Source organism: Monodon monoceros, unplaced genomic scaffold (assembly GCF_005190385.1).
Source record: "Monodon monoceros isolate NGI ecotype Baffin Bay Population unplaced genomic scaffold, NGI_Narwhal_1 Super_Scaffold_21, whole genome shotgun sequence".
NCBI lineage: Eukaryota > Metazoa > Chordata > Mammalia > Artiodactyla > Monodontidae > Monodon > Monodon monoceros.
The window spans coordinates 29,644,582-29,672,454 of NW_021703778.1; the positions used below are offsets into that span (position 1 = coordinate 29,644,582).

Below are 27,873 nucleotides of genomic sequence, written 5' to 3' on the forward strand. Positions count from 1 at the left end.
AACCGAATATTTATTATAATTAAGAAACCTTTTCTCAGCATCTTGTCCCAGCTACTATGCTTCATACTAAGATCCAAAGGTAGGGAAGATGCATGCCCTACCCTCAAGATGCTCACAAACAGCAAAGGAAGCAGAAATATTTTTTAAAGATCATAAAAGGCTATAACAAATAATAAAAATTCAGCTTTATACATGTTACTATGTGAGCAAAGAGTAAGAGTAAAGGGATTGGTTATAGTGAGGAATAAATCACTATCTCAAAGGAAATCATGTTTGAGTTGGATCTTAAAAGAAAGGGGATGCTCTGTTCATTAATGAAGGAAAAATACAAAATGAAGAATCAAAATAATAGGGTTCTGAGGCAACTGAGAACAGTCTCATCAGATGGACTCTGAGTTGGGGGAGGCAGGTCATGGAAGGAAGGAAAGTTAGGGTCCGACTGTGAAAGGCTCAGCACAAACACCTTACTCAAGTATTTGCACTTTACACACAATGGGGAAATCAAGAACATAATCAGACCTAAAATCTAGAAAACTGGTAAAATGTGAGGCTTAGGTCAACTTAAAGGTGTCAGAAATGACTTCCTAGAAGATATGTCTTGAAAAAGGAGTCTGTCTAGTGGACAAGTCCGGGAGGACCGGCATCCCAGCCAAGTGTGGAACACAGCAGAGCTGAGGCCCTCGAGAGCCCAGTGTCTGAAGTACAGGCCATTCTGAGCAGGAAACAGCAAGAGGTGATGCAAATGAGGAAGGCCGAGATATTGACACCCTGAACAAGGGATTGGGAAAGCATCGGCAACAGAAGAAGGCTTTCAGTTGTGGAACATCTGATAAGACAGTGTTTTTGAAAAACATCTCTGACACCAATGACGGGAAGAGGAAACAGACTAGCAAGACCAGGAGACCAGAGGCCCCAATTAGGAACCTGCTGCCACTGCAAAGGCAGGAAATTACTCAAGGCTAAAACCCGGGCCAGGTAGGGAAGAGCAGACATTTAAGAGGACCATTCAATCTATCCAGTGTAGGATACTCCAAACACATTTACATTCCCCTCTAGCCACAGGATTAAAATCTCAATGCTGGCATTAGAGGCCCTCCTAGTCTGGGCCTCTCTGCCTTTTCATTCCCTTTCCCCCAAAACTCTACAGTCCCTCTGTTTTGACTCCCCTCTCTGCCTCACCAAATCCCATCCAACTTCCAAGGCCTGACCAATTCCATACCCTCCATAAGGCCTCCCTGACTCTCCCTCAGTGACTGCCCCCTCAAATAAGGTCTATCATGTTATTAATTAAACATTCCACTCACATGGGGCTGAGCTGTCTTCTGTCTGTGATACCTCTCCTATTATTTGGTACTACTGTTTTATTCTTTAATGGTTATTGACACTTTTCTGTGCCTTGTCTGTATGTTTCCATCACAGAACTGCAGAGAAATGTGAAACATGAAAACAGCTAGACAACAATCCAAGACAAGGCGAGTGCCACTAGAAAAAACTCACTGTAGAACTGTGGATTATGGTTCTTCAGAATCAGTTACTTCTTCTGTAAGGCTGTTATTATGTAAAATAAAATAACAATGGTAACAGTGGTAAACTGTACCTGCCAATCTGCTACCATAAGAAGATATATAAGAAAGAATAAATCAACGTAGATTGAAATGAGAATGTAGTTATGAGAATGAAGAATTCTTGGAAGTACATATACAGCATAACATTAACTGCTAATTTTTTAAAACTAACTTTATTTTCAAAGAAGTAACTTAGGCAATGGCCATTTTCCTATTCTGCAATAAATCTTATAAGGGAATAGAAATTGACAAAGACAAAATTATAACTTAACAAATAGTTCCTAGAAATCATGGGTTTCATAAAACTGAACTGTAATAAATAAACAAACAAATAAATAAATAATGTGTACCTAGTTGCAACTTCAAAGGCAACCTACACATGAAGAAGACTTACAGTTTGGGCTTATGTCTGTCTGTAGTGACAGGAAGAACTCCAGGAGAACTCAAATTTCAATGCCAAACATGTCACAAGAGGTCAGAGGTCACATTTTCTAACTGGGGTTTGACCCTAAAGTAAGCAATACATGTAATTAATTGATGCCCTAATCTGAAACATTAACTTGAATGGGACTAAGTCAACCAATCCAATGTTAGTCTAATCATGCTAGTCACAAACATGGTTACCTCTAGAAACACAAAATCAAAGTTGTTCAAGACAGGAAAGAAAGTTTCTACTGCTTTTTCCAATAGTAAACAAAAAAATTAATTTGACCTCTCCCAATGACACCAATAATGTTAGCCAATAATGCTGGTAGAGACTAATATAAAATCCATACTTACTTCAAAAATATGTCTTTAAATTATAACTATTACTTAGAATACTTATGAAACTCTAATGCTATATTATAATTATCCAAATTAGATATGAATAATTTGTTTGGATTAAAGAGGAAAAAATGACATGTAACTTATTTTTATTGGATATTAAAATAGAGGTGACATTTTAAAAAATAACCTGACAATGAGTATTTTTATTGGATATTAAAATATAAGTGACGTTTTAAAACATAACCTGACAATGAGTTATGAATCATACTGGGAATCTTAGGGATTCAAAGTTTAAATTTCATTTCTGTTACTGATTTCATTGTCATATGAATCTTCACCTCTTTGCTCCTTGATTTAAAAACTGTAAAACACGGGCTAACATCACGATTTTAAACATAAAAATATTTTATAAATATTTGTTTTATATAAGTGCTAAGCAATCAACTATTTCAAAGTTTTAATTTCATTACACCTATCCAAATTTCAAAAAATTGATGAATTCATATGTGCTACTTATAATTTAGCATTTATAGACATTTAAAAGAGAAGCTACTCTTGCCTATGCTTATGTTCATCTAAACTGACTAACGTATATTCTTTTTTATGATAAAATGAATCATTTGTTTCCATCTTATGATGACTAGAACATCACAAAACATCTTTCAGTTTCTAAAAATATAAAATGTTTTTTTATATTTTATAAAATTTTGGAGAGGCCAAAATTTATTTGTGCTTATTTAGTTTCCAAGTGCAGACATGTATGGAATTTTATATCATCATTAAATCAAATTTATAAACATGAGCTTTTAAATCAGAGGCATAGGTTACCCATTAATTTTAAACAATCAAACTTCATCCCATACATGTATTTTGATTTCAGATTGACTCTTTTTATAAAAACACATCCCCAAATAACAGAACTTGTCAAAGAAGTTTCTCTTAGTGATGTTTTTTAAATACCTGCAATATTCAATAAGTCTCAACAGTGATTCTCTAATTTACAGCACCTTTTCTACTCCTTTTTGAACAGAAAACTAGCAGGTTAAAAACAAAAAAAAAAGAAAAGTTTAAAAAAAGTGGTAAAAAAGACTCAGGACTCTTTCCAAGGGAGGTGTACTGACAACTAACAGGAGGCTACTGCTATGAACCCTGAAAGTTAGACATCATCATATTGGGTGGAAGAAACATTTGCAACACAGAAAAATTATCCTATTTTGTTAAAGAAATTGTTATTAGTCCCTAATTGTTCGATTAACTTGGAGGACCTGAAGCTTCTACTCATGAAATTTCTTTTTAAATTTCAACACAAATTTAATATTTTAATGATCCTTTGAAGATGATACTGCTGTAGATTCTGATGTGTCTAGTGTTATATACAAAAATGAAAAATGTTCCTTGGACTTGCCTCTGCTAGAAGGAATTTTTACCACTTTTAGCTCTGCTTTAGGACTTCAGAAAATACACAGTACCTTTAACAACTTTTTTTTTTTTTTTGAGAAAAACGGCAAGACTGCTGTGAGCTGGGAAGATGGTAGAAGTAACATGGTTTTTAATGTCTCCCAAACCCTCTACATAAAGTTACTAGAAGAGTTAGCCAAAGCAAACAAACAACCCAACCCCTGCACAACATAAACAACAAAATTAAGTGATGAGAATCCCCATGAATCCCAAAGTCTTAGTAGGTGAGGACAAATCTCCAAGAGCTGCAATCGCAATTGGTATTGACACCTGTGCAGGAGAAAGCAAGGGACACAACAGACCACCTAATGGAAGTGAGTATAGGAGGGTAAAACAACCAACAGGCAGTCACTGAAACGCAAAGTGGGCCAATTTGAGAACAGCAGTTGAAACTGCGTAGGGTTTTACACACTTCCATTTGCAGGTAATTGATGGTAATTTGTGAATTCACGGTAAAGCCTTAAGGGGCTAGAACATAGTGAGACCTATGAACACTCAAAATTAATAATCCAAAGCTCCCTTTCAGTACAGAGCTCCACAGTGTAGAGGAATTGCTAGTAATAAAAGTACCAAACACTACTGAAGTCTGGTCATAAAGATCTCCAATGTAAGGACAATGGGTACAAAAGAAATTACAATTCTGGAAGAAGGTACAGAAGAAGCAGGAAATCATGGTAAATATGAGGCCATATTGTTAAGCTCTTCATAAAAGTGACATAAGAAGATGCTTTAGAGCCATATCTAGAAAAACTATTCTCAACCACCTTTCCCTGACACAAGTTCTGGAAGCTTGATTTCACATGGAAGGACTGGCTGAAGAAGCAGGACATCCTTAAAATGAAAGCACGCCTGAGCGATGTGCCTATAACACAGATGAAAACTGTAACTACTATTTTAAAACACGTGAAAAGACGTTAAGAAGATGATGCCAAGATACAGGAAAGATATAAATCAGAATTAGAAAAACTCAGAAATGACTTAAACATGCGAAGTAAATGAAAAAATCACTTCAGAAGTAAAAAGTCCAAAGTAAAAGGCACACAAGAGTGAGTACATAGCAGAAAAAGTCATAAGTTCAAGTTGTAAAGAAAGAAAATATTAAAAACCAAAAATATATAGTAGCTTTATTTATAACTGCCCAAACTGAAAATTACAAATATAGAAGATAGGAAAAGAAACCAACACAGTATAAGAGAAGGCCCCAAAAAATGACAACTAAACAAGATAATAAAAGTCCATGGATGATATATATACAATTGACCCTTGAACAACACGGGGGTTAGAGTCAGCCTCACCCCCAACGCAGTCAAAAATCTCCATCTTCCTTTACAGTCAGCCCTCTGTATCTGCGGTTCCACATCTGCATTCAGCCAACCATGAATCACGTAGTACTGTGGTGTGTATTTATTGAAAGAAATACGCATATAAGTGGGCCTGTACGGTTCAACCCATGTTGCTCAAGGGTCAAACTGTTATCATTTTTAAAGTAAAATTTTCAATATTTCAAAAACACATATTAAAGGGACACTGTATACCCAACAAAACAACCTAGAATGACCAACACTGAGACACAGTCAAGTTCCTAGACTTCAAAGAAAACAAAATCTTTGTGAATCTAGGCAAAAGGACAAAGTCACAACAGAAAGAAAATCAACTTGTCAACAGATTTTTTGATGGCAATGCTTTAAGCCAGAATAGATAACATATATAAGAACCTCAGAGAAAGAAAATAAAAGCTAAGGATTTTATATCCAACCAAATTCCCTTTTAAGTAAAAAGGCTGCAGACCAACTGTTATTATAACATGCAAGAACTCAAATATTTGTCCCCAGGTAGTCTTGATTATGAATCTACTAGATGGAGCTGCCACTATGTAAAACTATGAAGCTTCCTCAGAAAATTAAAAATAGAACTACCATATGATCCAGCAATTCCACTCCTGAGTACTTATCCAAAGAAAATGAAACCACTATCTTAAAAAGATATCTGCGGGGCTTCCCTGGTGGCGCAGTGGTTCAGAGTCCGCCTGCCGATGCAGGGGACGCGGGTTCGTGCCCCAGTCCGGGAAGATCCCATATGCCGCGGAGCGGCTGGACCCGTGAGCCATGGCCACTGGGCCTGTGCGTCTGGAGCCTGTGCTCCACAACGGAAGAGGCCACAACAGTGAGAGGCCCGCGTACCGCAAAAAAAAAAAAAAAAAAAAAAAAGATATCTGCACCCTCATGTTCATAGCAGCACTATTTACAACAGCCAAGACATGGAAACAACCAAAGTGTCCATCCACAGACAAATGGATAGAGAAAATATGGTATACATGCACAGTGGAATATTATTCAGCCATAAAAAAATAAGGAAATCCCATCATTTTGTGACAACATGGATCAATCTTAAAGGCATTATGCTACGTGAAATAAGTCAGACAGAGAAAGATAAATACTATATGATCTCACGTATATGTGGATTCTTAAAAAACTAAACTCATGGATACAGAGAACAGATTGTTGGTTGCCAGGGGCTGGGGGTGGGCAAAATGAGTGAAGGTGGACAAAAGGTACAAACTTCCAGTTATAAGATAAATAAGTTCTGGGTGTGTAATGTACAGCATGGTTAACAATACAAAATTGTTAAGAGAGTATAAAAAGTTCTCTTCACAAGAAAAAAAATTTCGTAACTAGGAGAGGTGATGGATGTTAACTATATTTACTGTGGTAATCATTTCACAATATAAACATGTATCAAATCATTATGTTGTACACCTTGAACTAATACAACGTTATATGTCAACTGTATCTCAATAAAACTGCAGGGGTGGGGAAGTGAAAAACTTTTTTTAAAGAATGTACTAGAGAATGAACTTTAGATATCAGTGGTGAGCATGAAATACACACTTACTTGGAGAAGTAAGACTAAATGGCAGTTGTAAGGAAGAAAGTATAATACATAATTGCTATTTTCTGTGACAGTTTAGAATTTGTACAACTGTTTAAAGATGGGCAAGACAACTTATATGGTTTCCATGAAATTATTATTAGTTAAGTGTTGATGCTATTATTCTCAGACAGCTTGGGATGCAGTGTTGGCTGAAACAATTGAGTAACTACATGATATTCTAAAATGTTATTATCCATGATGTCCTAAAGAATCATGACTCTTACTGTGTAAGAAATGAGTTAAAGATTTTAGATAGCTCAGTAAAAACCAGTAGCCATAAATTCAAGGGGAAAATATCATTATGAATTCATGATGTAGTTTTTTTCTTTTACAATATATGTATTTCCTAACTCGTCCACTAAAAGACCTAGAAAGAGAGACCAACCTGGCAGCAATGAGCACACTGAAGGCCAAAAAATGCTCTTGAAACATAATTTCTAACTGCGAGAAACCAGAGACCCTTGGAGAAATCAGTGGTTCCAGGACTGGAGCAGGGTGTATCCTAGATGAGCCTGAAAAAATTCTGTCGTGTCAGAAAACAGAGAGGAACTTCAGGGGCCAACGTGAAGAGGCTCCAAATTGTCAAAGAAGGGAAAAGTTAAGCATCAATAGGGATTATATCAGAAACAGACTGATATATATCAAATGGATTGAAACGCATGAATTCCAAATGACAAAAAAAAAAAAAAAACAAAACCTAATTGGTTGCCATTAGAGGATGCTATTGTGAAAACTGGTAAATAAAAGAATCAGTTATTCTACCTTTCTGATATGAACGATACCACATGGTAACCATATACATGATGGGAAGTTTATGTCCTTATAGAATTATTCCAGTTAAAAAAGAAAAGATAAAACTAGATTATCACTATTTTGCAATCCTTAATGAATTACTGGATCTAGCCACTGCATACCAGGCTTAGTACTAACCTCACCAGATGAAATACATTATGGCCTCCTGAGGGCAGAACACATCACCACCTATGAAGAAGTCTCACCCCCACCCCCAAGCCTTAGGATCAACTATTAATTTCCATGAGATGCAAAGGAAGGAGCAGCAGGTTAAAGTACACCACAGGGATGAAACCAGTGAAGGCAGGCTATAGGAAACAACAGAGCAAATGAACCAGGTCCTTAGATAAATAATTTGCAAAGGAAAACAAAAAAAAAAGATGAATGAGAAACCTATAGCTTAAAAGTGACTTAAAAGACATTTTAAATAAAAACAAGCAGAACTAAAACATTATACAGAGGTAAACTACGGTGTTTAGGATGTGCCAGGCTTCAAAATATAAAGAGCCATGACCCCAAAGCCCAAAACTTAATGCGTGACTGAAGCTGTACAGTTTGTATTTTTATGGAGTCACTCACCAGTCAAATATAGAATGAAACTTAATGACTACATATACATTCTTCACATCAACTCTACTAAAGCCTTCAGTACCTTAAGATATTTGGATAAAGATTAAAGATACCTCTATGTTCAGACTTAGTTGTAACTAAGCAGAGTACCTTGATTTAAAATTAATCTAAAGCTTGAAAAGTATTTACCTATTTAGAATACAGAATAAGATTATTAGACTTTAAAGCAAAAGATCTGACTTCCTGTCATGGTCCAATTCTTCTTCCTAACTTACCTTGGCAAGGGTTACGAGCAAGGAAATTAACACTGCTGAGAAGCCAAGGCACTGGGCTAGGCAATTATCTAGACAGCTCCTTCCCGGGGCTGACGGTCTGGCAGGGAAATAATTACACATGTGACTAGTGTTATGAAAGAAGTACAAGATGCTCTAAATGCACCCCCGTAATAAAAAGGAATATGACATACTCTCAGATGAGATGAAGCAGAAGAAACACTGGGAACCACTCAAACACTTACCCTCTGATTTTCTCAGTATTTTTTTCATCTTTAGATAAGACTGATGAAACAATGACTATTTGGCAGGTAAATGAATTTATTCATATCTATCTTAAGATCTATGGATGGACCTTAGGACAGGAAGGTAAATAAGCCTTGGCACCCTTAAGGTTGTACTGATGAGGAAAGGAGGAGACAGAATGTTTATGGACAATCCATTGTGCACAACGAGAAGAGGTGTGCAGTGCTGTCAACAGCCTCTGCATCGCTCACAATTTAACATGTATACACATGTACACACGTTACGGTCGTCCAAAGACTACTCTGACACCCACATCAGCAACCTTGTCAGCCAAACTCTATACATGTCACCTGGAGATTCCCACAGCTTCCTAGAGAATGTCCCTAGAGCTTTCAGAGAAAGATGCCATGCATTAATAAGAAGTAATAGCCTGTAAAGTTGAAATAGCTCAGTCAAGATTAAATGACTTTAATTTAAAAAATTAAATCCAAAGATTTCTACATTCTTCTGTAAGTAATTTTTGATATACAGAAACTATGGGTTTTTTAAAAATCCCAACCACAGGAAAATACTTAAGGCTTTTTCTCCTTTGAGGTTGTTAAAAAAAACTTTTATTCCAATATCACCAATATTAAAAGTAATTTAATTATTATGTACTATTTATTTTATTCTTATTTTCCACATAGCTGTTATCTATTTTTTTCCCTTCTATTCACCTACAGGAGCTAGGAGTTGTACATGGGCAACTTTAAAATATTCAAAGGGTTAAATATAGAGTTAAAGCAATATACAGCATCATCTTTCTTTCTCATGTCCCTTCCCTCTCAAGTAACCCTTATAATCTTCTTCACTAGAATATGGCTAAGTGACAAAAATCTGATACTTAACTTTGTTACTTATTAATAACGACAAAAATAAGCACTTAATTAAATGGGCTTTCGTAAATCATCTGTTTTCCATTTTTATAGGTAGCATCTAAAGAATGTGTTGGAGAATAAGTATAAAGAAATTCTATTTAAATTACAAAAAAATATCAAACATTTTAAAAGATTAATTTAACTTTATTCCTTTAAAAATACCAAACACAACAAAATCAAGTTGTATTTGAAGACTCCCTTATAATTAGTACATAACATGTAAATAGAGTATTCATACAGTAGTCTGATTTTTTTCTGTTCTGAATCTTGGACTACCAAGATAAACAGCATTGGAAAATAAAGAAGAACTTTCTTCTGTCAACTGAAGATATATTTACTCTAACTTCTAAAATATAAAATGAAATTGTTAAAAATTCTTGGTTAGTGTGCTACAAACTAGTAAGATGTTACTATACCTACACCAAGCTATATGGTAGCATATATTATTCACACATTAAAATGAATAATGAACAGTAGACTTTTAGATAGCTTACATAAAAGCAAGTGATTAACTAAAAGCCTTTTTAATAAAAGACTTAAATAAGGACTTGTTTTCAAGAGCTAACAAATTTTTGAGAACTATAAATCTATTAGTGTACTATTGGAAATAGTACACATTGATACTTTACTTATCTAATATTCATTTATACAACCTCTAAACACAAGTTGCTTGTGTATGTTTCAGTATTTATTTCCCTAACAACTTTATACTCCTGTAAGGCAAAGTATCTAGTACTTTGTAATATATGTTAATTAGCATAATAAATAAATAAATAATCTTTGGACCTTTTCTCCCAAAGTCTTATATAAAATTTTACATAGACTTTTTTTGTTTAAAATTACTTACTTTGTAATACGGTCAATGTTGGCAATTTGCTTCTGATTCCGTATAATCTCAATGGCTGCCCAAAGATGCTGGATAGCTTTTGTGTCCGCCTGCCGTCTTTTTGTTAAGCGTGCCATGACCTGTTTACTCCTTCAGCTGTAGCAATATACAAAAACATAAGGGAAAAGCACGGATTACAAAATGAATTATCATCAATATAAGTAACACTCTCAGCACCTCAATATATAGTATGGCCAACTTTTTATTTTATTTTCTACCATCCACATCACCAATTACTCCATAAAACTTTTCACTTCATTACTTCACAAAGAATGACACTACAAGACCAACAGTAGAAAAGGTCTTCCCAAGAAGAATGAGTGGCCATCTTATACCAATATGTCAAAGAAATATACATTTAAAATTTATTATAAAGCAAAAGTGTTACTATATAAAATTTCATTTTTGATATTACATTGTGTGTAATTTGACAGATCAATGCAAAATGGAAATTAAATGTCCGAATTAGAAGTACTTTATTATACTCATGGTTTAAATATTTTAATTCAATATAGACATACTGATAATGAAAACAACATTCCTTTTTTTAAAAAATAAAACCATAAACAGAAAATATAGAATAGTTGTTTCTGGCTGAGGTGTGAAAGGCTGGGGGTTGGTATACCAGAGGATGACATGGATGGACCCACATTATTAGAAATGTTCAGATGCTTGGATGAGGTGTTGGTCATTCATTATGTTATTAGGAAACAACATTGCTAATTTATTCAAATTTCAATATTCTGAATAGACTGAGGAAAATGGCCACCAGCTGTGTCCTGGCAAGACTGGAGGAAAAAAACGGAGTTGCAGCCTGAATGTCTGATGAGAGATGGTACTGTAAGAAGAGGCCACACGCCTGGACTCTCCACTGGGCACAGAGGGACCTGTTAGGCACCGAGACACCTGACCCCTAAATCATACAGGTTATGATGCTGAGGCCCTTAGGCATAGGTAAACATCAAAGTTTTGGGGATGGCTGAAATCTCCTTGACCTGACCTTTCCTATCTTTTAAGAGGAGAGAATAAAAAGGAAAATTCATTCTTAGCACTTCATTGTATTCCATGACTGGCCAGGAGAGCCTCATGAATCTTTTTCTCCACCTCTACATTTCTTTTCACAGCTAAGTCAATTCTCCCTCTTTCTCCAAAAAACCCAAAAAAAACCAGCACTTGCCATTAAAGCTTAACTAGAGACTCTCTTCTGGTGAGTCTAGGACCAGTTAGGCTCCTGAAATAAGAAAGTGCTTTTCAGAATTACAAAATCAATTAAGAATCAAAAACAACAGCAGCATTCAAGTTTTAAAGAAAACTTAAGGAAAATTAGTTGGTTCAGTATAAACTTCAATATAAAATTAAGAGATTTTTAAAATTATAATTATTTATGAATGTCTCTGTTCTAGAAAGTAACCACTTTAAAATGTACAGAAACTTCTCAGTTTAAGTGCACTTGTATAGGAGTGTCAACTTTCCAAATCTGATAAGCAATATGCTATGGAATTTATTGGTAAGAATATAAAATGTTAGAAAGTGACATCTAATGGTGAACTGTAAAAATACAACTTGTCAGATTATACAAATACTCAGATAAAAGAACAAAATTTCAGTCATTCTTGCACACTTAAAAAAATGTTGCCTATTTTGTGTAAGGCAATAGCTAAACACAATGAAGTATTTTAAAATGTATGAACTCTAGTCCTTGACAGAAAAAAACATAAAACTCGCAAAGGCAATTTGACATATACATGGAACTACTAACTGTAATATCATATATGACATAAATGGTACAAAATATATGCTGTGAGAATTCAGACAAAACAGATACTACTTCTAGCTTAAGTAACACTACAAGATGGTAAATATGTGGGAAAATATAAAATTTCTTAATTTCTTGAAAAGATAATTGGCTGTTTAAAGCAAACAAAAATAATTGTTAGGTATCATTAGGTTTGTAACATATGTAGGAGTAAAATATAGATGACAACCCAATAGCACAAAGGAGGGGAAGGGGTAGTAAGTAATTATATCATTGTAAATTCTTACGTTTTATGTGAAATGGTATTTATTATACTAATTCAAGAGGAACTATGTTAAATCGAGGATGCGTATTACAATCCTTGGAACAAACACTAGAATACAAACAGATACAGTTGACATATATATAACTCAACTGATGTTTTCAAAATACATATAAAGTTAAGAATAGTTTATTCAAAAATACAAAAGATATATAATGGCAAAGCTAACATTTACAAATACTAAAATAAATAGCAAATATAACTATTTACATAACAACCAGAAGAATATAGTAGACTAGTAGCAGAAATTCTAAAAGTTATGTCACTTAATTCCTAGAAATGATTAAACTCAAGATTAAAGAATTAAGCAATGCTACACTTCAGGAAAACAGATGTAAAGTTAAAGCCAAAGATTTTTGACATCTACCTACACCGAGTCACACAGGTAGATATGCCTGGTAATGAAGGTACACCATAAAGAACATGCTCATAGTTATAGAACACTGCAAAGATGCAAACCCAAGTCAGGTGAATACAGTGAAGCTTGGATGCATGTTATGAAAGTACCAAAAACAACCTGACTTATTAGGACAAGATCTCTTTAAAGTACAATCACTGAAATTCTCCTTTCTTATGAAATCTAAAATCATTCATTTCAGGCATGCTTGTTACATGTTAGGCATTCTATGCTCTGGGAATATAATAATAAGGTAAACAAAAATCCTTCCATTAGCTAGTAAATATGATTAATAATGTGGCTAGATATAAGGATAGTAATTTAGGTGTTTGTCAATAAAAAGAAAATCTTAGAAAATTAGTTTCTTATATTCTAGGCACCTACAGCTTATCATATAAGGCCTTTATTTTGGCCAAACCAAACTTTAGTCTATTGTACCTGAATGTATATTATATTTCTACTAAACTGAACTACTCAAAATTTCTAAATGTGTGCCCAAACTTCATAACTCTATCCCTTTGTTTAAGCAGTTCTGTCTAGAATGTTCTCCCTGCCCCTTTACTAATTACTAAAAATTCCCTATTCTTTCTAGGACTTACTACGATGCAAATGTTCCTGACCAATGCTTTCACAAGAATCAAACTCAATTCTCTTGTGTCTTCTAATTGTAATTTGTTTATTCATCTCTTACAAATGTATTGCCTTGTACAAATAATTTTAAATTCCTAAAAAGAATTTATTAATTCAAGTAAGGAAAAGACGTGTCTTATTTTTCATGTCTTCCAAGGTGCACAGCATAGTTATGAACATGATAAACTTTTGATATGGACTTATAAAATTAAACTTTTCCAGTTATATTATATAAACAATAAAGTCCCAGAGTAAGCCTTCGTTTATGCTGTATCAAAGATTAAGACATCAAAAAGAAAGATCAGAAAACTTGTAGAGATACACAATATAGTCCTCAATCTTTTTCTTCTTTAGCTCCAACACATCTGAGGAATATGACAGACTCGCAGTGATTCTCAAGAGTTCTATAGTTTAAAAAAAAAAAAAAAAAAACCCAAAAACTTCCCAGTCAACTTACCAATTTCGTTTATTGTGGTAAAATACACATGAAATGTACCATCTTAACCATTCTTAAGTGTACAGTTCAGTGGTGTCAATACATTCACATTGCTGTGCAGCCATCACCACCATCCATCCCCACAACTCATTTACCTTGTAAACTGAAATCCTATACCCATTAAACACTAACTGCCCATTACCCACCCCAGCCCCTGGCACCCATGACTCTACTTTCTGTTTTTATGACTGTGATGACTCTAAGTACCTCAAAGAAGAGGAATCACACAGGATTTGTCCATCTGTGACTGGCTTATTTCACTGAGCATAGTGTCCATGAGATCCACCCATACTGTGGCGTACTGCAGAATTTTCTTCCTTTTTAAGGATGAATAATATTCCATTGCATGTATATACCACATTTTCCTTATCCATTCATCTGTGGATGGACACGTTTTAGCTATTGTGAATAATACTGCTATGAACATGGGTATACAAAATATTTCAAGACCCTGCTTTCAATTCTCTTGGGCAAATACCCAGAAGTGGAATTGCTGTATCATATAGCAATTCTATTTTTAATTTTTTGAGGAACTACCATACTGTTTTCCATAGCAGCTGCATCATTTCATATACCCACCAATAGTGCACAAGGGTTCCAATTTCTCCACATTCTCATCAACACTTATAATCTTGTAGTTTTTTGACACTAGTTATTCTGATGGGTGTAAGCTGGTCCAAGTAACTTTGGCAAGCCTCCAGGCAATACCGGTATTCTCTATCCTTACAAATCTAATTTAATGCAATCCCTTCCATCTATGTAAGTACCTTGTTTCCTATCATACAAATGCTACAAATGGGGGAAAAAAAGATAAAAGAGAAAGCAAATCAGGAAAAACTTATAAATAAGTAAAATTAAACAAGGAATTTTTGGTGACACATACATATATGGGAAAACTTTTTATTGCAAGGAAATGATAAACATGATAGGACAACAAGAGAATAGTTGAGGGGGGCAGGAAAAAGAGGCTGCATTGAGGAGGAACACACTGGGAGAATACACAGCATCAAATATGTTCTGATTTTTACTTCTGGTGGAGGGGTGCAAGTTTTTGTTTTATTTTTATGTCATCTAACAAATATATAAATATTTTAAAGTATTTACATCAAATAATGCATAAAATTTAAAAATTAATCCCTTTGTATAACGTGCATTTCTTTGTGACTTAGTTCAGGTTAAAATTTTCCCAAACTCTACTAGCAATTTGAAGTTACTTTTTATTGATAGTCTATTCATGCTATTTTCCCATTTACATATTAATTTCTTCACATATTAAAGTTATTCACAAAATACTTTTGTCTGTCTTTTAGTAAACATCAAAGGAAATTATAATGTTGAAATCTAGCTATGTATTCCCCTTATGGTCACCTTTAATGATTAGAAGTCCTTCCACACTCAAGTCTGAAAAATATTCAATTGTATTTTCCTCTTTTATACAATTTTTTAAAATACTGACTTCTTAATCCATCTGGGAATAACTTTTTTTTATACATCTTTATTGGAGTATAATTGCTTTACAATGTTCTGTTAGTTTCTGCTGTACAACAAAGTGAATCAGCTTTATGTACACATATATCCCTATATCCCCTCCCTCTTGAGCCTCCCCTCCCACCCTCCCTTTCTCACCCCTGTAGGTGGTCACAACGCACCGAGCTGATCTCCCTGTGCTATGCAGCTGCTTCCCACCGGCTATCTATTTTACATTTGGTAGTGTATATATGTCCATGCCACTCTCTCACTTCGTCCCAGCTTCCCCTTTCCTCCCTGTGTCCTCAAGTCCGTTCTCTACATCTGCATCTTTATTCCTGCCCTGCCACTAGATTAATCAGTACTGTTATCTGGGAATAACTTTTCTAAGGTATTAATATTAATAAGCTTTATTTTTTTAGAGCAGTTTTAGGTTTGCAGCAAAATTCAGCAGGAAATACAAAGAATCCCATACCCCCACACTCCCACAGCCTCCCTGATTATCAGCATCCCAAACCAGAGGGCACATGTCTTAAAATCAACGAACCTACAGTGACACACCGTTATTACCCAAAGTCCATAGTTAACTGCTGGTGGTGTACATTCTATAGGTTTTCACATATGCATAAAGACATTAAAATGCTATACAGAATAGTTCCTCTGTCCTAAAAATTATCTGTGCTCCATCTAGTCATCCTTCCCTCTCCCCACAATCCCTAGCAACCATTAATCTTACTTCTCTGCTGTTTTACCTTCTCCAGAATGTCATATAGTTGGAACCATACAGGATATATAGCCTTTTCAAACTGGCTTCTTTAACCTAGTAAAATGGATTTAAGGTTCCTCCATGCCTTTTCATAGCTTGATAGCTCATTTCTTTTTAGTGCCGAATAATGTTCCATTGTCTAAATGCCCCTCAGTTTATTTATCCAGTCAACTTGAAGGACATCTTGGTGGCTTCCGTATTTTGACAATTATGAATAAAGCTGCTATAAACAGCCTTGTATAGGTTTCTGTGTGTAAGTAAGTTTTCAGCTCTTTTGGGTAAATACCAAGGAGTATGACTGCTGAATTGTACACTAAGAGTATATTTCGTTTTGTAAGAAACTGACAAACTGTCTTCCAAAGTGGCTGCACCATTTTACATCCCCACCAGCCATGAATAAGCGTTCCTACTGCTCCACATCCTCATCAGCGATCGGTGTTGTCAGTGTTTTCGATTTTAGCCATTTTAATAGATATAGTGGTAAATCAATGTTGTTTTAATTTCCAATTCTCTAATGACATATGATGTTGAACATCTTTTCATGTGCTTACCTTCCATCTGTATATCATCTTGGTGAGGTTATCACTTCAATTCTTTTGCTCATTTTTTAATCAGCTTGTTCATTTTCTTAATGTTGAGTTTTAAGACTTCTTTATATATTTCTACCAGTCTATGGCTTGTCTTCTCATTCTCCTGACACTGTCTTTCATAGAGCAAAGGTTTTTAAGTTTAATGAAGTCCACCTTACCAATTATTTCTTTCATGGGTCATGTCTTGGTGTTTTATCTAAAAAGTCATCACCATATCCAAGGTCATCTAGGTTTTCTCCTGTTATCTTCTAGGAGTTTTATAGTTTTGCATTTTACATTTAGATCTATGACCCAGTTTGAGCTAATTTTAGTGAAGGTTGTAAGGTTTGTGCTTAGGTTCATTTTTGTATGTGTGTGGTTGTCCAGTTGCTCCAGCAACATTTGATGAAAAGACTTTGCTTTGTTGCACTGCCTTTGCTCCTTTGTCAAAAATCAGCGGACTATATTAATGTAGGTCTATTTCTGGGCTCTCTATTCTGTTCCATTGATCTATTTGGCTGTTACTTCACCAGTACCACACTTTTAATTACTATAACTTTATAACAAGTCTTGAAGTTGGGTAGTATCAGGCCCTGATTTTGTTCCTCCCTTTCAATACTGAGCTGGCTATCTGGGTCTTTTGCCTCTCCATACAAACTTTAGAATCAGTTCATCGATATCCACAAAATTATTTCCTGAGATTTTGACTGGGATAGCACTGAATCTATAGATCAAGCTGGGAAGAACTGACACCTTGACAATATTAGTCTTCCTATTCATGCACAAGAGTTACCTTTCCACTTATTTAGTTCTTTGATTTTGTTCATCAGAATCTTGTTTTCCTCAAATAAATCTTGTAATAATATTTTTGTTAGATTTATACCTAAGTATTTCATTTGGGGGATTCTAATGTAAATGGTAACGTGTTTTTAATTTCAAATTCAACTTGTTCATTGCTGGTATATAGGAAAGTGATGAGACTTTTGTATATTAACTTTGTATCCTACAATCTTGCTATAATTGATTATTTCCAAGAGTTTTTTGTCACTTCTTTTGTATTTTATTCATAGACAATCATGTCAACTGCAAACAGAGACCGCTTTATTTCTTCACTCCCAATCTGTATACCTTTATTTCCTTGTCTTCTCTCATTGCATTAGCTAGGAATTCCGAACAATGTTAAAAATGAATGGCGACAGGGGACATTGTTCTTGATCTTAGTGGGATACCTGTGAGTTTCTTACTGTTAGGTATGGTGTTAATGTAGGGATTTTGTAGATAGTCTTTATCAAGTTAAGGAAATTCCTCTCTATTCCTAGTTTGCTATAAGTTTTAATTATGAATGGGTGTTGGATTTTGTCAAATGCTTTTCTGCATCTATTGAAATAATCACATGATTTTTCTTCTTTAGCCTGTTGATGTGATAGATTATGCTGACTTTCAAATGCTGAAGCAGCCTTTCACACCTGGGATAAATCCCACTTAGTCGTGGTATATAACTTTTTTATACAATATTGGATTCAATTTGCTAATAGTTTGTTGAAGATTCTTACATTTATGTTCATGAGATTGGCCAATGGTAGTTTTGTTGGGGTTTTTTTTCTTCTTGTACTGTCTTTGTCTGATTTGGATATTAGGGTAATACTGTCCTCAAAGAATGAGTTAGAAAATATTGTCTCTGCTTCTACCTTCTAGAAGAGATTGCAGAGAACAGGTATAATTTCATCCATAAATGTTTGGTAGAATTCACCAGTGAACACATATGGGCATGGTTCTTTTTGTGTTTGAAGGTTATTAATTACTGATTCAATCTCTTTAAAAGATATAGGCCTACTCAGATTGTCTACTTCTTTTTTTTTTTTTTTTGCGGTATGCGGGCCTCTCACTGCTGTGGCCTCTCCCGTTGCGGAGCACAGGCTCCGGACGCGCAGGATCAGCGGCCATGGCTCACCGGCCCAGCCGCTCCGCGGCATGTGGGATCCTCCCGGACCGGGGCACGAACCCGCGTCCCCTGCATTGGCAGGCGGACTCTCAACCACTGCGCCACCAGGAAGCCCTGTCTACATCTTTTTGTGTGATTTTTGGCAGATCTGGCCTTTCAAAGAATTGGTCTATTTTACCTAGGTTATCAAATTTTTCACCAATTATTCATAATATCCCTTTATTATCTTTCCATGGTCCAGAAGCAGTAGTGATTGCCCCTCTTTTATTTCTGATATTAGTAATTTGTGTCTTCTCTTTTTTTTTAGTTAACCTATCTAGTAACTTCTGATTTTACTGATCTTTTCAAAAAACTAGCTTTTGGGGGCTTCCCTGGTGGTGCAGTGGTTGAGAGTCCGCCTGCCGATGCAGGGGACACGGGTTCGTGCACCGGTCCAGGAGGATCCCACATGCCGCGGAGCGGCTGGGCCCGTGAGCCATGGTCGCTGAGCCTGCGCGTCCGGAGCCTGTGCTCCGCAACGGGAGAGGCCACAACAGTGAGAGGCCTGCGTACCGCAAAAAAAAAAAAAAACACACCTAGCTTTTGTTTTGATTTTTTCTATTGATTTCCTACCTAAAATTTCATTGATTTCTGTTCTAATTCTTATTTCTTTTCTTCTGCTTACTTTGAATTAATTTCCTCTTCTTTTTCTTGCTTTCCAAGGTAGAAGCTTAGATTGCGGATTTTAGATCTTTCCTCTTTTCTATTATAGACATTTCTCTCAAAGCACTATTTTCACTGCATCCCACATTGTGATAAGATGTATTTTCATTCTAATTCAGTTCAAAACTTTAAAAACTTTCTCTTGAGATGTCTTCTCTGACCTGTGTGTTGTTTAATTTCCAAGTATTTTAGGGTTTTGAGCTATCTTTCTGTTTTTGATTTCTGGTTTAATTCCATTGTGGGCTAACAGCAGACATTGCAATGATTTCCATTCTTTTAAATTAATTAAAATAGACCAGAATGTGGTCTATCTTTGTGAATGTTCCATGTGAACTTGAAAAGAATGTGTATTCTGCTGTCATAGAATGAAACAGTTTATAGGTATCAATTATATCCAATTCACTGATATTGTGAAGAATTCAACTATGTCCTTACTGATCTTCTGCCTGCTGGATTTGTCCATTTCTGACGGGGGGGGTGAAAAGTCTCCAACTATAATACTGCATTCATCTATTTCTCCCCACAGTTGTATCAGTTTTTCCTCATATATCTTGACACTCTGTTGTTAGGCACAGAGACATTAAGGAATGTTATATCTTAAGAGTACTGACCCCTTTATTATTATGTAATGGCCTTTTATACCTGATGACATTCCTTGCTTTGAAGTCTGCTCTGTCTGAAATTAGTACAGCTACTCCTACTTTCTTTTGGTTAGTGTTAGTATGGTATATCTTTCTGTATCCCATTTCTTTCAATCTATGTGTGTCTTCATATTTAAAATGGGTTTCTTGTAGACAACATAGAGTTAGGTCTTGTTTTTTGATCCACTCTGACAATCTCATCTTTTTATTGGTATAGACTACTGACATTTAAGGTAATTGATATAGATGGATTACTAGTATCTCTCAGATTTGTTACTGTTTTCTATTTGTTACCTTTGTTCATTGTGCCTATTTGTCTTTCACACATTCTGTCTTTTGTCATTTTAACTGAGAACTTTATATGTAACAATTCTCTCTTTCTTAGCATATTACACTTGTTTTTTTTAACTTTTTTTAGTGGTTGCAATATACATTTACAACTAACCCCATGTTTATTTTTCTGACTCACATGTAGTACAAATACCTCATATCCCATGTAGAATACCTCATAATATAAAATATTCCAATCTCTCTCTTCCAAACCCGATATTGTTTCCTGTCATTCCTTTCACTTATGCATAAACATACAAAAGCATGTACAGTTGACCCTTGAACAACATGGGTTTGAACTGTGCAGGTCCACTTATACGTGGATTTTTTTTCCCCCAATAAATACTACTGCAGTACTACATGATCTGCAGTTGGTTGAATCCACAGACGTGGAAACACAGATGTGGAGGACCAACTGTAAAGTTATATGCAGATCTTCCACTGTGTTGGGGGGCTGGTGACCCTAACTCCCACATTGTTCAAGAATCACTGTACATGCACATAAGCACACATAATCAAAAACACTGTTGCTATTATTTTGAACAGATCTTTTAAATCAATTAAGAATCAGAAAAATAAGTTTATTTTACCCTCATTTACTCATTCCTCAATACTCTTCTTTTCTTTACGTAGACCTGAGTTTCGGACCTGTATCGTTTTCCTTTAACATTTGTTGTAAGGCAGTTGCAAAACTTTAACATTTGTTCTGGCAAAAAACTCCATCAATGTTTGTCTAAGAAAGTATTTCCCCTTTACTATTGAAGGATAACTTCACTGAGTACACAAAATTCTAGGCTGGTGGGTTTTTTCCCTCAACAACTTAAATATTTCATTCCACTCTTTTGGCTTGCATGGTTTCTAAGAAGTCAGATGTAATTATTACATTTGCTTCTCTATAGGTAAAAGGGTTCTCTTCTGCTGGCTTCTTCAGGATTGCTTCTTTTTCTGTAATTTTCTTAAGTTTGAAAATGATATACCTAGGTGTAGTTTAGAGGGCATCTATCCTGCCTTTGGAGGGCATCTATCTTGCCTGGTATTCTCTGAGCTTCTTTTATTTTTTAATATCTTTATTGGAGTATAATTGCTTTACAATGTTGTGTTAGTTTCTGCTATATAACAAAGTAAATCAGCTGTATGTATACATTCTCTCCCTTGAATGTAGTTTGGTGTCTGACATTAATTTGGGGAAATTCATAGTCATTACTGCTTCAAATATTGTTTCTGTTCCTTTCTCTTTCTTTTCCTTCTGGCATTCCTATTATGCATATGATACCATTTTGTAGTTGTCCCACTACATGTCCCACTACATGTCCTTCATGTTCTGTTTTACTTTTTTTCAGTCTTTTTCCTTTTTACTTTTCAGTTTTGGAAGTTTCTGTTGTCATATCTTCAAGCTCAGATGTTCTTTCCTAAGCTGTGTCCAATCTACTAATGATCCCACCAAAGGCATTCTCCATTTCTGCTATGGTGTGTTTGCACTCTAGCATTTCTTTTTGATCTTTCTTGGAATTTCCATCTCTTTCAGTATACGTGTAATCTTAAATATTGTCCACTTTTTCCATTAAAGCTCTCAGCATATTAATCAACTTTTTAAAAAATTCCTGTTCTGATAATTCCAACATCCCTGCCATATTGATCCATGTTCCAATGCTTGTTCAGTCTCTTCAAACTGTTTTCTGCCTTCGAGTATGCCTAGTATTTTTCTGAAAGGCAGACATAATGTATTGGGTAGAAGGAACTTCAGTTAAAGGCCTTCAGTAATGGGAGGGAGTTGAGTATTTCACTTCCCCAGGTCAGTTAGGCTCTAACAAACACCAGATGGTTAGGCTCTGGTAAAATAGTTTCTCATGAGGGCACACCTTGTTAAGAAGAACAGAATGCTCTGGCATATTTAAAGCTGGTTCCTTGTGCCTACCCATGATGAAATCACGAGAGGATTGTTCTCCAACAGTCTCTGTGAGAGTCTGGTAGAACTCCTAGAGGAAAACCCCACAGAAGTGTGAGGAGCCCCTAAGACTGGGTTCCACTGGGTTTTTCACTCAGACTTGTCTGCCCTGGGCCTCCAGCAATTTGCCAGTCACATCCAGGTTTCACTACCCCAGCACTGGTTCCTGCAGAGGTTTCTGTTGGTGGGTGGTTGTACGTTGTGATTCTATCGGCCTTTCTGTCTCTCCAACTTTTGTGGCAGCAGTTTGTCCTGTGGCCTCACTTTTCTCATGGATCTCAGTAGATTTGTTGATTTCACAGTTCTTCAGTTCATTACCTGCTATTAAGATAGAGTGACAACTTCTAATCATCTTACATGTCCAACCAGAAACTGTGGAATTACTTTTTGAATATGACTTAAGATGAAAATATATGTCTTCATAGAGGTCATCAATTGTAGTAGCACAATTTATTGAAAGATTTCTTCCTTCTCTAATGGAATGTGATACATTCCTAAATTATATATTAAATTCTTATCTATACTAGCATTAGTTTCTTTGATGTGTTTGGTCTTTTGTTAGTATCCCATAATTTTATTTAGCTTGTTTTATTATTAAGTTAAAGTTATAATTATCAAGTTGTATTCAGTTATTATTTATTATAGCTTATTTATTATAAGTTACATATATAAAAGTTATAATTTGAATCAATTCCATGTTGTCTTTCATTGCTACATAATTATTTCATATGTGAGTATTACCTGCCCAACATTATCAGTTTTTTGAAAGAAGGCCATATTTTAAAACTTCCTTATGTCCCTAACAAATTCTACCACAAACTGTACACTAAAACACTTACTCATTGAATACATTCCCCAATAAGTCTTAAGGGAAAATAATAATAATAATACAGGGAAGAGGAATAAAGCTAGCCTTTAATAATGATAAATGGTTGACTAGGTCTGAAGTAGACTCAAGAACCTCCAAAACAATCAGTTGCTGCCCAAATTCCGTATGTGACAAGCAGAGAAACAAACTTACAGGAGGAGTTCTAGATGATGCAGTTATTAGACACAGACTTTAAAATAATTTTATACTTGGTATGTTCAAGAAATTAAAAGATAATTCCAGCAGAGAACAAGAAGCAATAAAAAGAAACTAAATGGAAAGGACAGAACTGAAGAACTACAATACCTAAATCACTAAACTGATGGGTTTCGCATCAGATTAGATACAGATGAACAGAAAATTGGTGAACCGAAGAACTATTTCAAAAGAAAATATCCAGAAGAAAGCATAGAGAAAACAAGAGCATAAGAGACATATGAATATGATAATAAGGCTTAACTTATATTTCACTGCAATCCCAAGAACAGAGAAAAGAAGGGAGCAAAATTAACTTTCAAAGAGACTGTGGCTGATAATTTTCCATTACTGACAAAAGATGTCAAGCAACAGATTCAACAGTCATTACCAGAAAGCAAAATCAGATTAATGCAAAGACAACTACACCTCGGCACATCATAGTAAAACTGCTGAAAACAAAAAGACAAAAAGAAAAAATATTTTAAGCAACCAGAGGAAAAGTCATAATGCCTTCAAAGGAGCAATAATACAACTGCAAGTTGACTTCTCAACCAAAACAACAAAAGTCAGAAGATAATGAAATAATATCGTCAAAGTGCTCAAAGGCTGTAACTGCCAACCAAAAACTCTATGCCTGCAAAAAAGAAAGGTAAATAAGATATAGTTTATATAAACCAATACTTCATCACCCGCAGTTCAACAATACAGAAATTAAAGATGTTCCTCACGCAGAAGGAAAAGAATCCCAAATAAAAAGTCAAACTGCAAAAAGGAACTGACGACCTTTATACACTGAGAACACAGTTACTACCTCTAGAGTAATCAATAAAAGGACAGTAAAATAATGAATACCTACCAAGCTCTTGATGGGGAAAAAAATAATACAAAATGCTTTATCAACACTACCACCAATAAAGAAGAAAGAAAAAGGAGTAAGATATATAAAAGCCATATATTATGATGATAGATTTAAACTCAAATATATCAGCAATTACATTAAATCTAAACAGAGAAGCTTCAATAAAAGATGGCAATTTTGAGCCTGAATTAAAAACTATGATAAAACAGAAATCTAGCTACATGCTGCTTGCAAAAGATACATCTTAAATACAAGGACATAAAAAGTTTGTAAAGAAAAGAGTAAAAAAAAACAAAAGTACCATGCAAAAATATCAAAAAGAAAGTTGGCAAGAGTGTAATAATGTAAAGTATTGTTAAGAAAAAAGAGGGTCACTTCATAATAATAAAAAGATCCAGCTTATTAGGAAATGTTCTAAATTTTATGTATTTAACATAATCTTATAACACATAAAGCAAAAACTGACAAAACTGAAAGAAAAAAATAGGCAAATCCACAATCACAACAGGAGATTTTTACGTACCTCTCACAACCACTCATAAAACAAAGAAAAAATTACTAGGTATATAAAAGATTTACAAAAACATTTAACAAATTTGACCTGATATATACAAACCTCTGCAGCCAATACCTGCAGAATACACATTCTTTTCAAATGCACATGGAATTTTTACAAAATTGATCATGTGTCGGGTATAGCAAGTCTCAACAAATTTCAAAGGACTGAAATTATACAGTCTGCTCTCTGCCCACAATAGAACTGAAAAAGTCAGTAACAAAAGATAGCCAAAAAAAAAAAGGAAATTCCTATGTTTCTGAAAGCTAAAAAACATATCTCTAAATAGTTAACTTTAAAACTTCACAATAAAAATCAGGAAATATAATGAAAGGAAGAAAAATGAAAACACTAATTGTCAAAAGTTCTGAGATGTACTTAAGTTTATTGCCTTAAATGTGTTAATAAGAAAAGGAGGGGCTAAAAGCAGCTACCTCAAGAAATTACAAAATAAAAACTCAAATCAAAAATGTAGAAAAAAATTACACACACACACTAAACAGAAATCAATGAACTAGAAAACAAACATACAAGACTTCCCTGGTGGTCCAGTGGCTAAGACTCCATGCTCCTGATGCAGGGGGCCCAGGTTCGATCCCGTCAGGGAACTAGATCCCACATGCTGCAACTAAAAGTTTGCATGCCACAACGAAGATCCCGCCAAATAAATAAATAAATAAATTTTTTTTAAAAAAAGAAAACAAATATACAAAAGAGAGATTCACTAAACGGAAAAGTTGATTCTTCAAAAGGGCAAAATTGACAAGCTCCTGGTGAAACCACTAAACAACTACCAAAAGAGTTGTTTTTATTTTCATAACTCTAGGAGGTGGATCCCAAAAGATCTTGATGCAATTTATGTCAAAGAGTGTTTTGCCTATGTTTTCCTCTAAGAGTTTTATAGTATCCGGTCTTACATTTAGGTCTTTAATCCATTTTGAGTTTATTTTTGTATATGGTGTTAGAGAATGTTCTAATTTCATTCTTTTACATGTAGCTGTCCAGTTTTCCAAGCACCACTTATTGAAGAGACTGTCTTTTCTGCCTTGTATATTCTTGCCTCCTTTGTCATAGACTGACCATAAGAAATAGAAAATCTGAATAAGCCTACATAACTATTAAAGAGGTTGAATAATAATTTAAACCCCCTCCCCCACAAAAAAAAAAACACTCCAGAACCAGACTGCTTCACCTTAGACTCCACCAAACATTTCAAAAAGAAAAAAACACCAATCTTATAGAAACTCTTTCTGAGGAAAGAAACATGTACAAATTTGTGATATGAGATCAATGTAACCTTGATATCAAAACATGACAAAGGACACTAGGAGAAAGTGAAGTTAGAGACCTATCTCATTCATGAACATGAATGCAAAAATCCTAAATGAAGTACTAGCAAATCAAGTTCAGCAATACACAAAGAACAATACAGTGTGACCGTGTTTGTTACAGTCATAGCAATTCACACATTCATAGACTTAAAGAAAATAACCATATAATCAGCTCAATAAATGCAGGAAAAAAACTGAATAAAACTCTTCATTCATAACCAAAACTAAAAGCAAAATAGGAATAGAGGGGAAATGCCTTAATCTGAAAAAGGGTACCCCTATAAAACCAACAGCAGAAAAACCATACTCAGTGAAATGTTGAAAACTTTCTCTCTGCAAATGGGAATGTGTGATGATATCATACTCACCACTTCTATTCAACATTGTACTGGGCTCTTTCCTTAATTTCTCTCTCTGCTCTTCCATTGTTAGTGTACAGAAATGCAACAGATTTCTGTGTATTAACTTTGTATCTTGTAACTTTACCAAGTTCATTGATGAGCTCTAGTAGCTTTCTGGTAGCATTTTTAGGGTTTTCTATGTATAGTATCATATCATCTGCAAACAGTTTTACTACTTTTTTTCCAATTTGGATTCCTTTTATTTCTTTTCCTTCTCTGATTGCCATGGCTAGGACTTCCAAAACTATGTTGAATAAAAGTGGCGAGAGTGGACATCCTTGTCCTGTTCCTGATCTTAGAGGAAATATTTTCTGCTTTTCACCACTGAGTATGATACTGGCTATAGATTTTTCATATACAGGCTTCATAATGTTGAGGTATGTTCCCTCTATGCCCACTTTCTGGAGAGTTTTTGATCATAAATGGGTGAATTTCCAGAAAGAGAAATTAAAACAACAATCCCATTTACCATCACACCAAAAAGAATAAAATACCTAGGAATAAACCTACCTAAGGAGTCAAAAGCCCTGGGCTCCAAAAACTGTAGGACACTGATGAAAGAAATCAAAGATGACACAAACAGATGGAAAGATCACGTTCTTGGACTGGAAGAATCAATACTGTCAAAACGACTATACTACCCAAGGCAATCTACAGATTCAATGCCATCCCTCTCAAACTACCAATGGAATTTTTCACAGAACTAGGACAAAAAATTTTTTAATTTCTATGGAAACACAAATGACCCCAAATAGCCAAAGCAATCTTGAGGAAGAAAAATGGAGCTGGAGGAATAAGGCTCCCCGATTTCAGACTATACTACAAAGCTACAGTAATCAAAACAGTATGGTTCTGGCATTAAAAACAGAAATAGAGATCACTGGAATAGGATAGAAAGCCCAAAAGTAAAACCAATGCACGTATGGTCAATTAATCTACAACAAAGGCAGCAAGAATATGGAGGAAAGACAGCCTCTTCAACAACCGGGGCTTGGAAAACTGGATAGCTTCAGATAAAAGAATAAAATTAGAACATTCTGTAACACCATACACAAAAATAAACTCAAAACGGATTAAAGACCTAAATGTAAGGCCAGATACTATAAAACTCTTAGAGGAAAACATAGGCAAAACACTGACATAAATTGCATCAAGATCTTTTTGGATCCACCTCCTAGAGTAATAAAAATAAAAACAAAAATAAACAAATGGGACCTAATTAAACTTAAAAACCTTTTGCACAGCAAAGGAAACCATAAACAAAAAAAACCCCCACAGAATGGGAGAAAATA

General features: G+C 34.9%; 1 protein-coding gene across 16 annotated transcripts in view; it reads right to left on the bottom strand.

The window, feature by feature from the left end:
- ZMYND11 (zinc finger MYND-type containing 11) overlaps positions 1–27,873 on the bottom strand; it is a 139,962-nt gene that overhangs the window by 72,633 nt on the left and 39,456 nt on the right. For 12 of the 16 annotated variants that reach the window (XM_029236488.1, XM_029236494.1, XM_029236498.1 and 9 more), the window contains exon 2: positions 10,367–10,501. In XM_029236488.1, the coding sequence (XP_029092321.1) occupies positions 10,367–10,482 (116 nt within the window). In that variant the 5' untranslated portion in view covers positions 10,483–10,501. Of the gene's footprint in view, positions 1–1,304; positions 1,320–1,959; positions 2,074–10,366; positions 10,502–14,213; positions 14,233–21,013; positions 22,427–27,873 lie in introns of those variants that run through there. The other 4 variants (XM_029236485.1, XM_029236486.1, XM_029236491.1 and 1 more) reach the window with 4 other exon arrangements.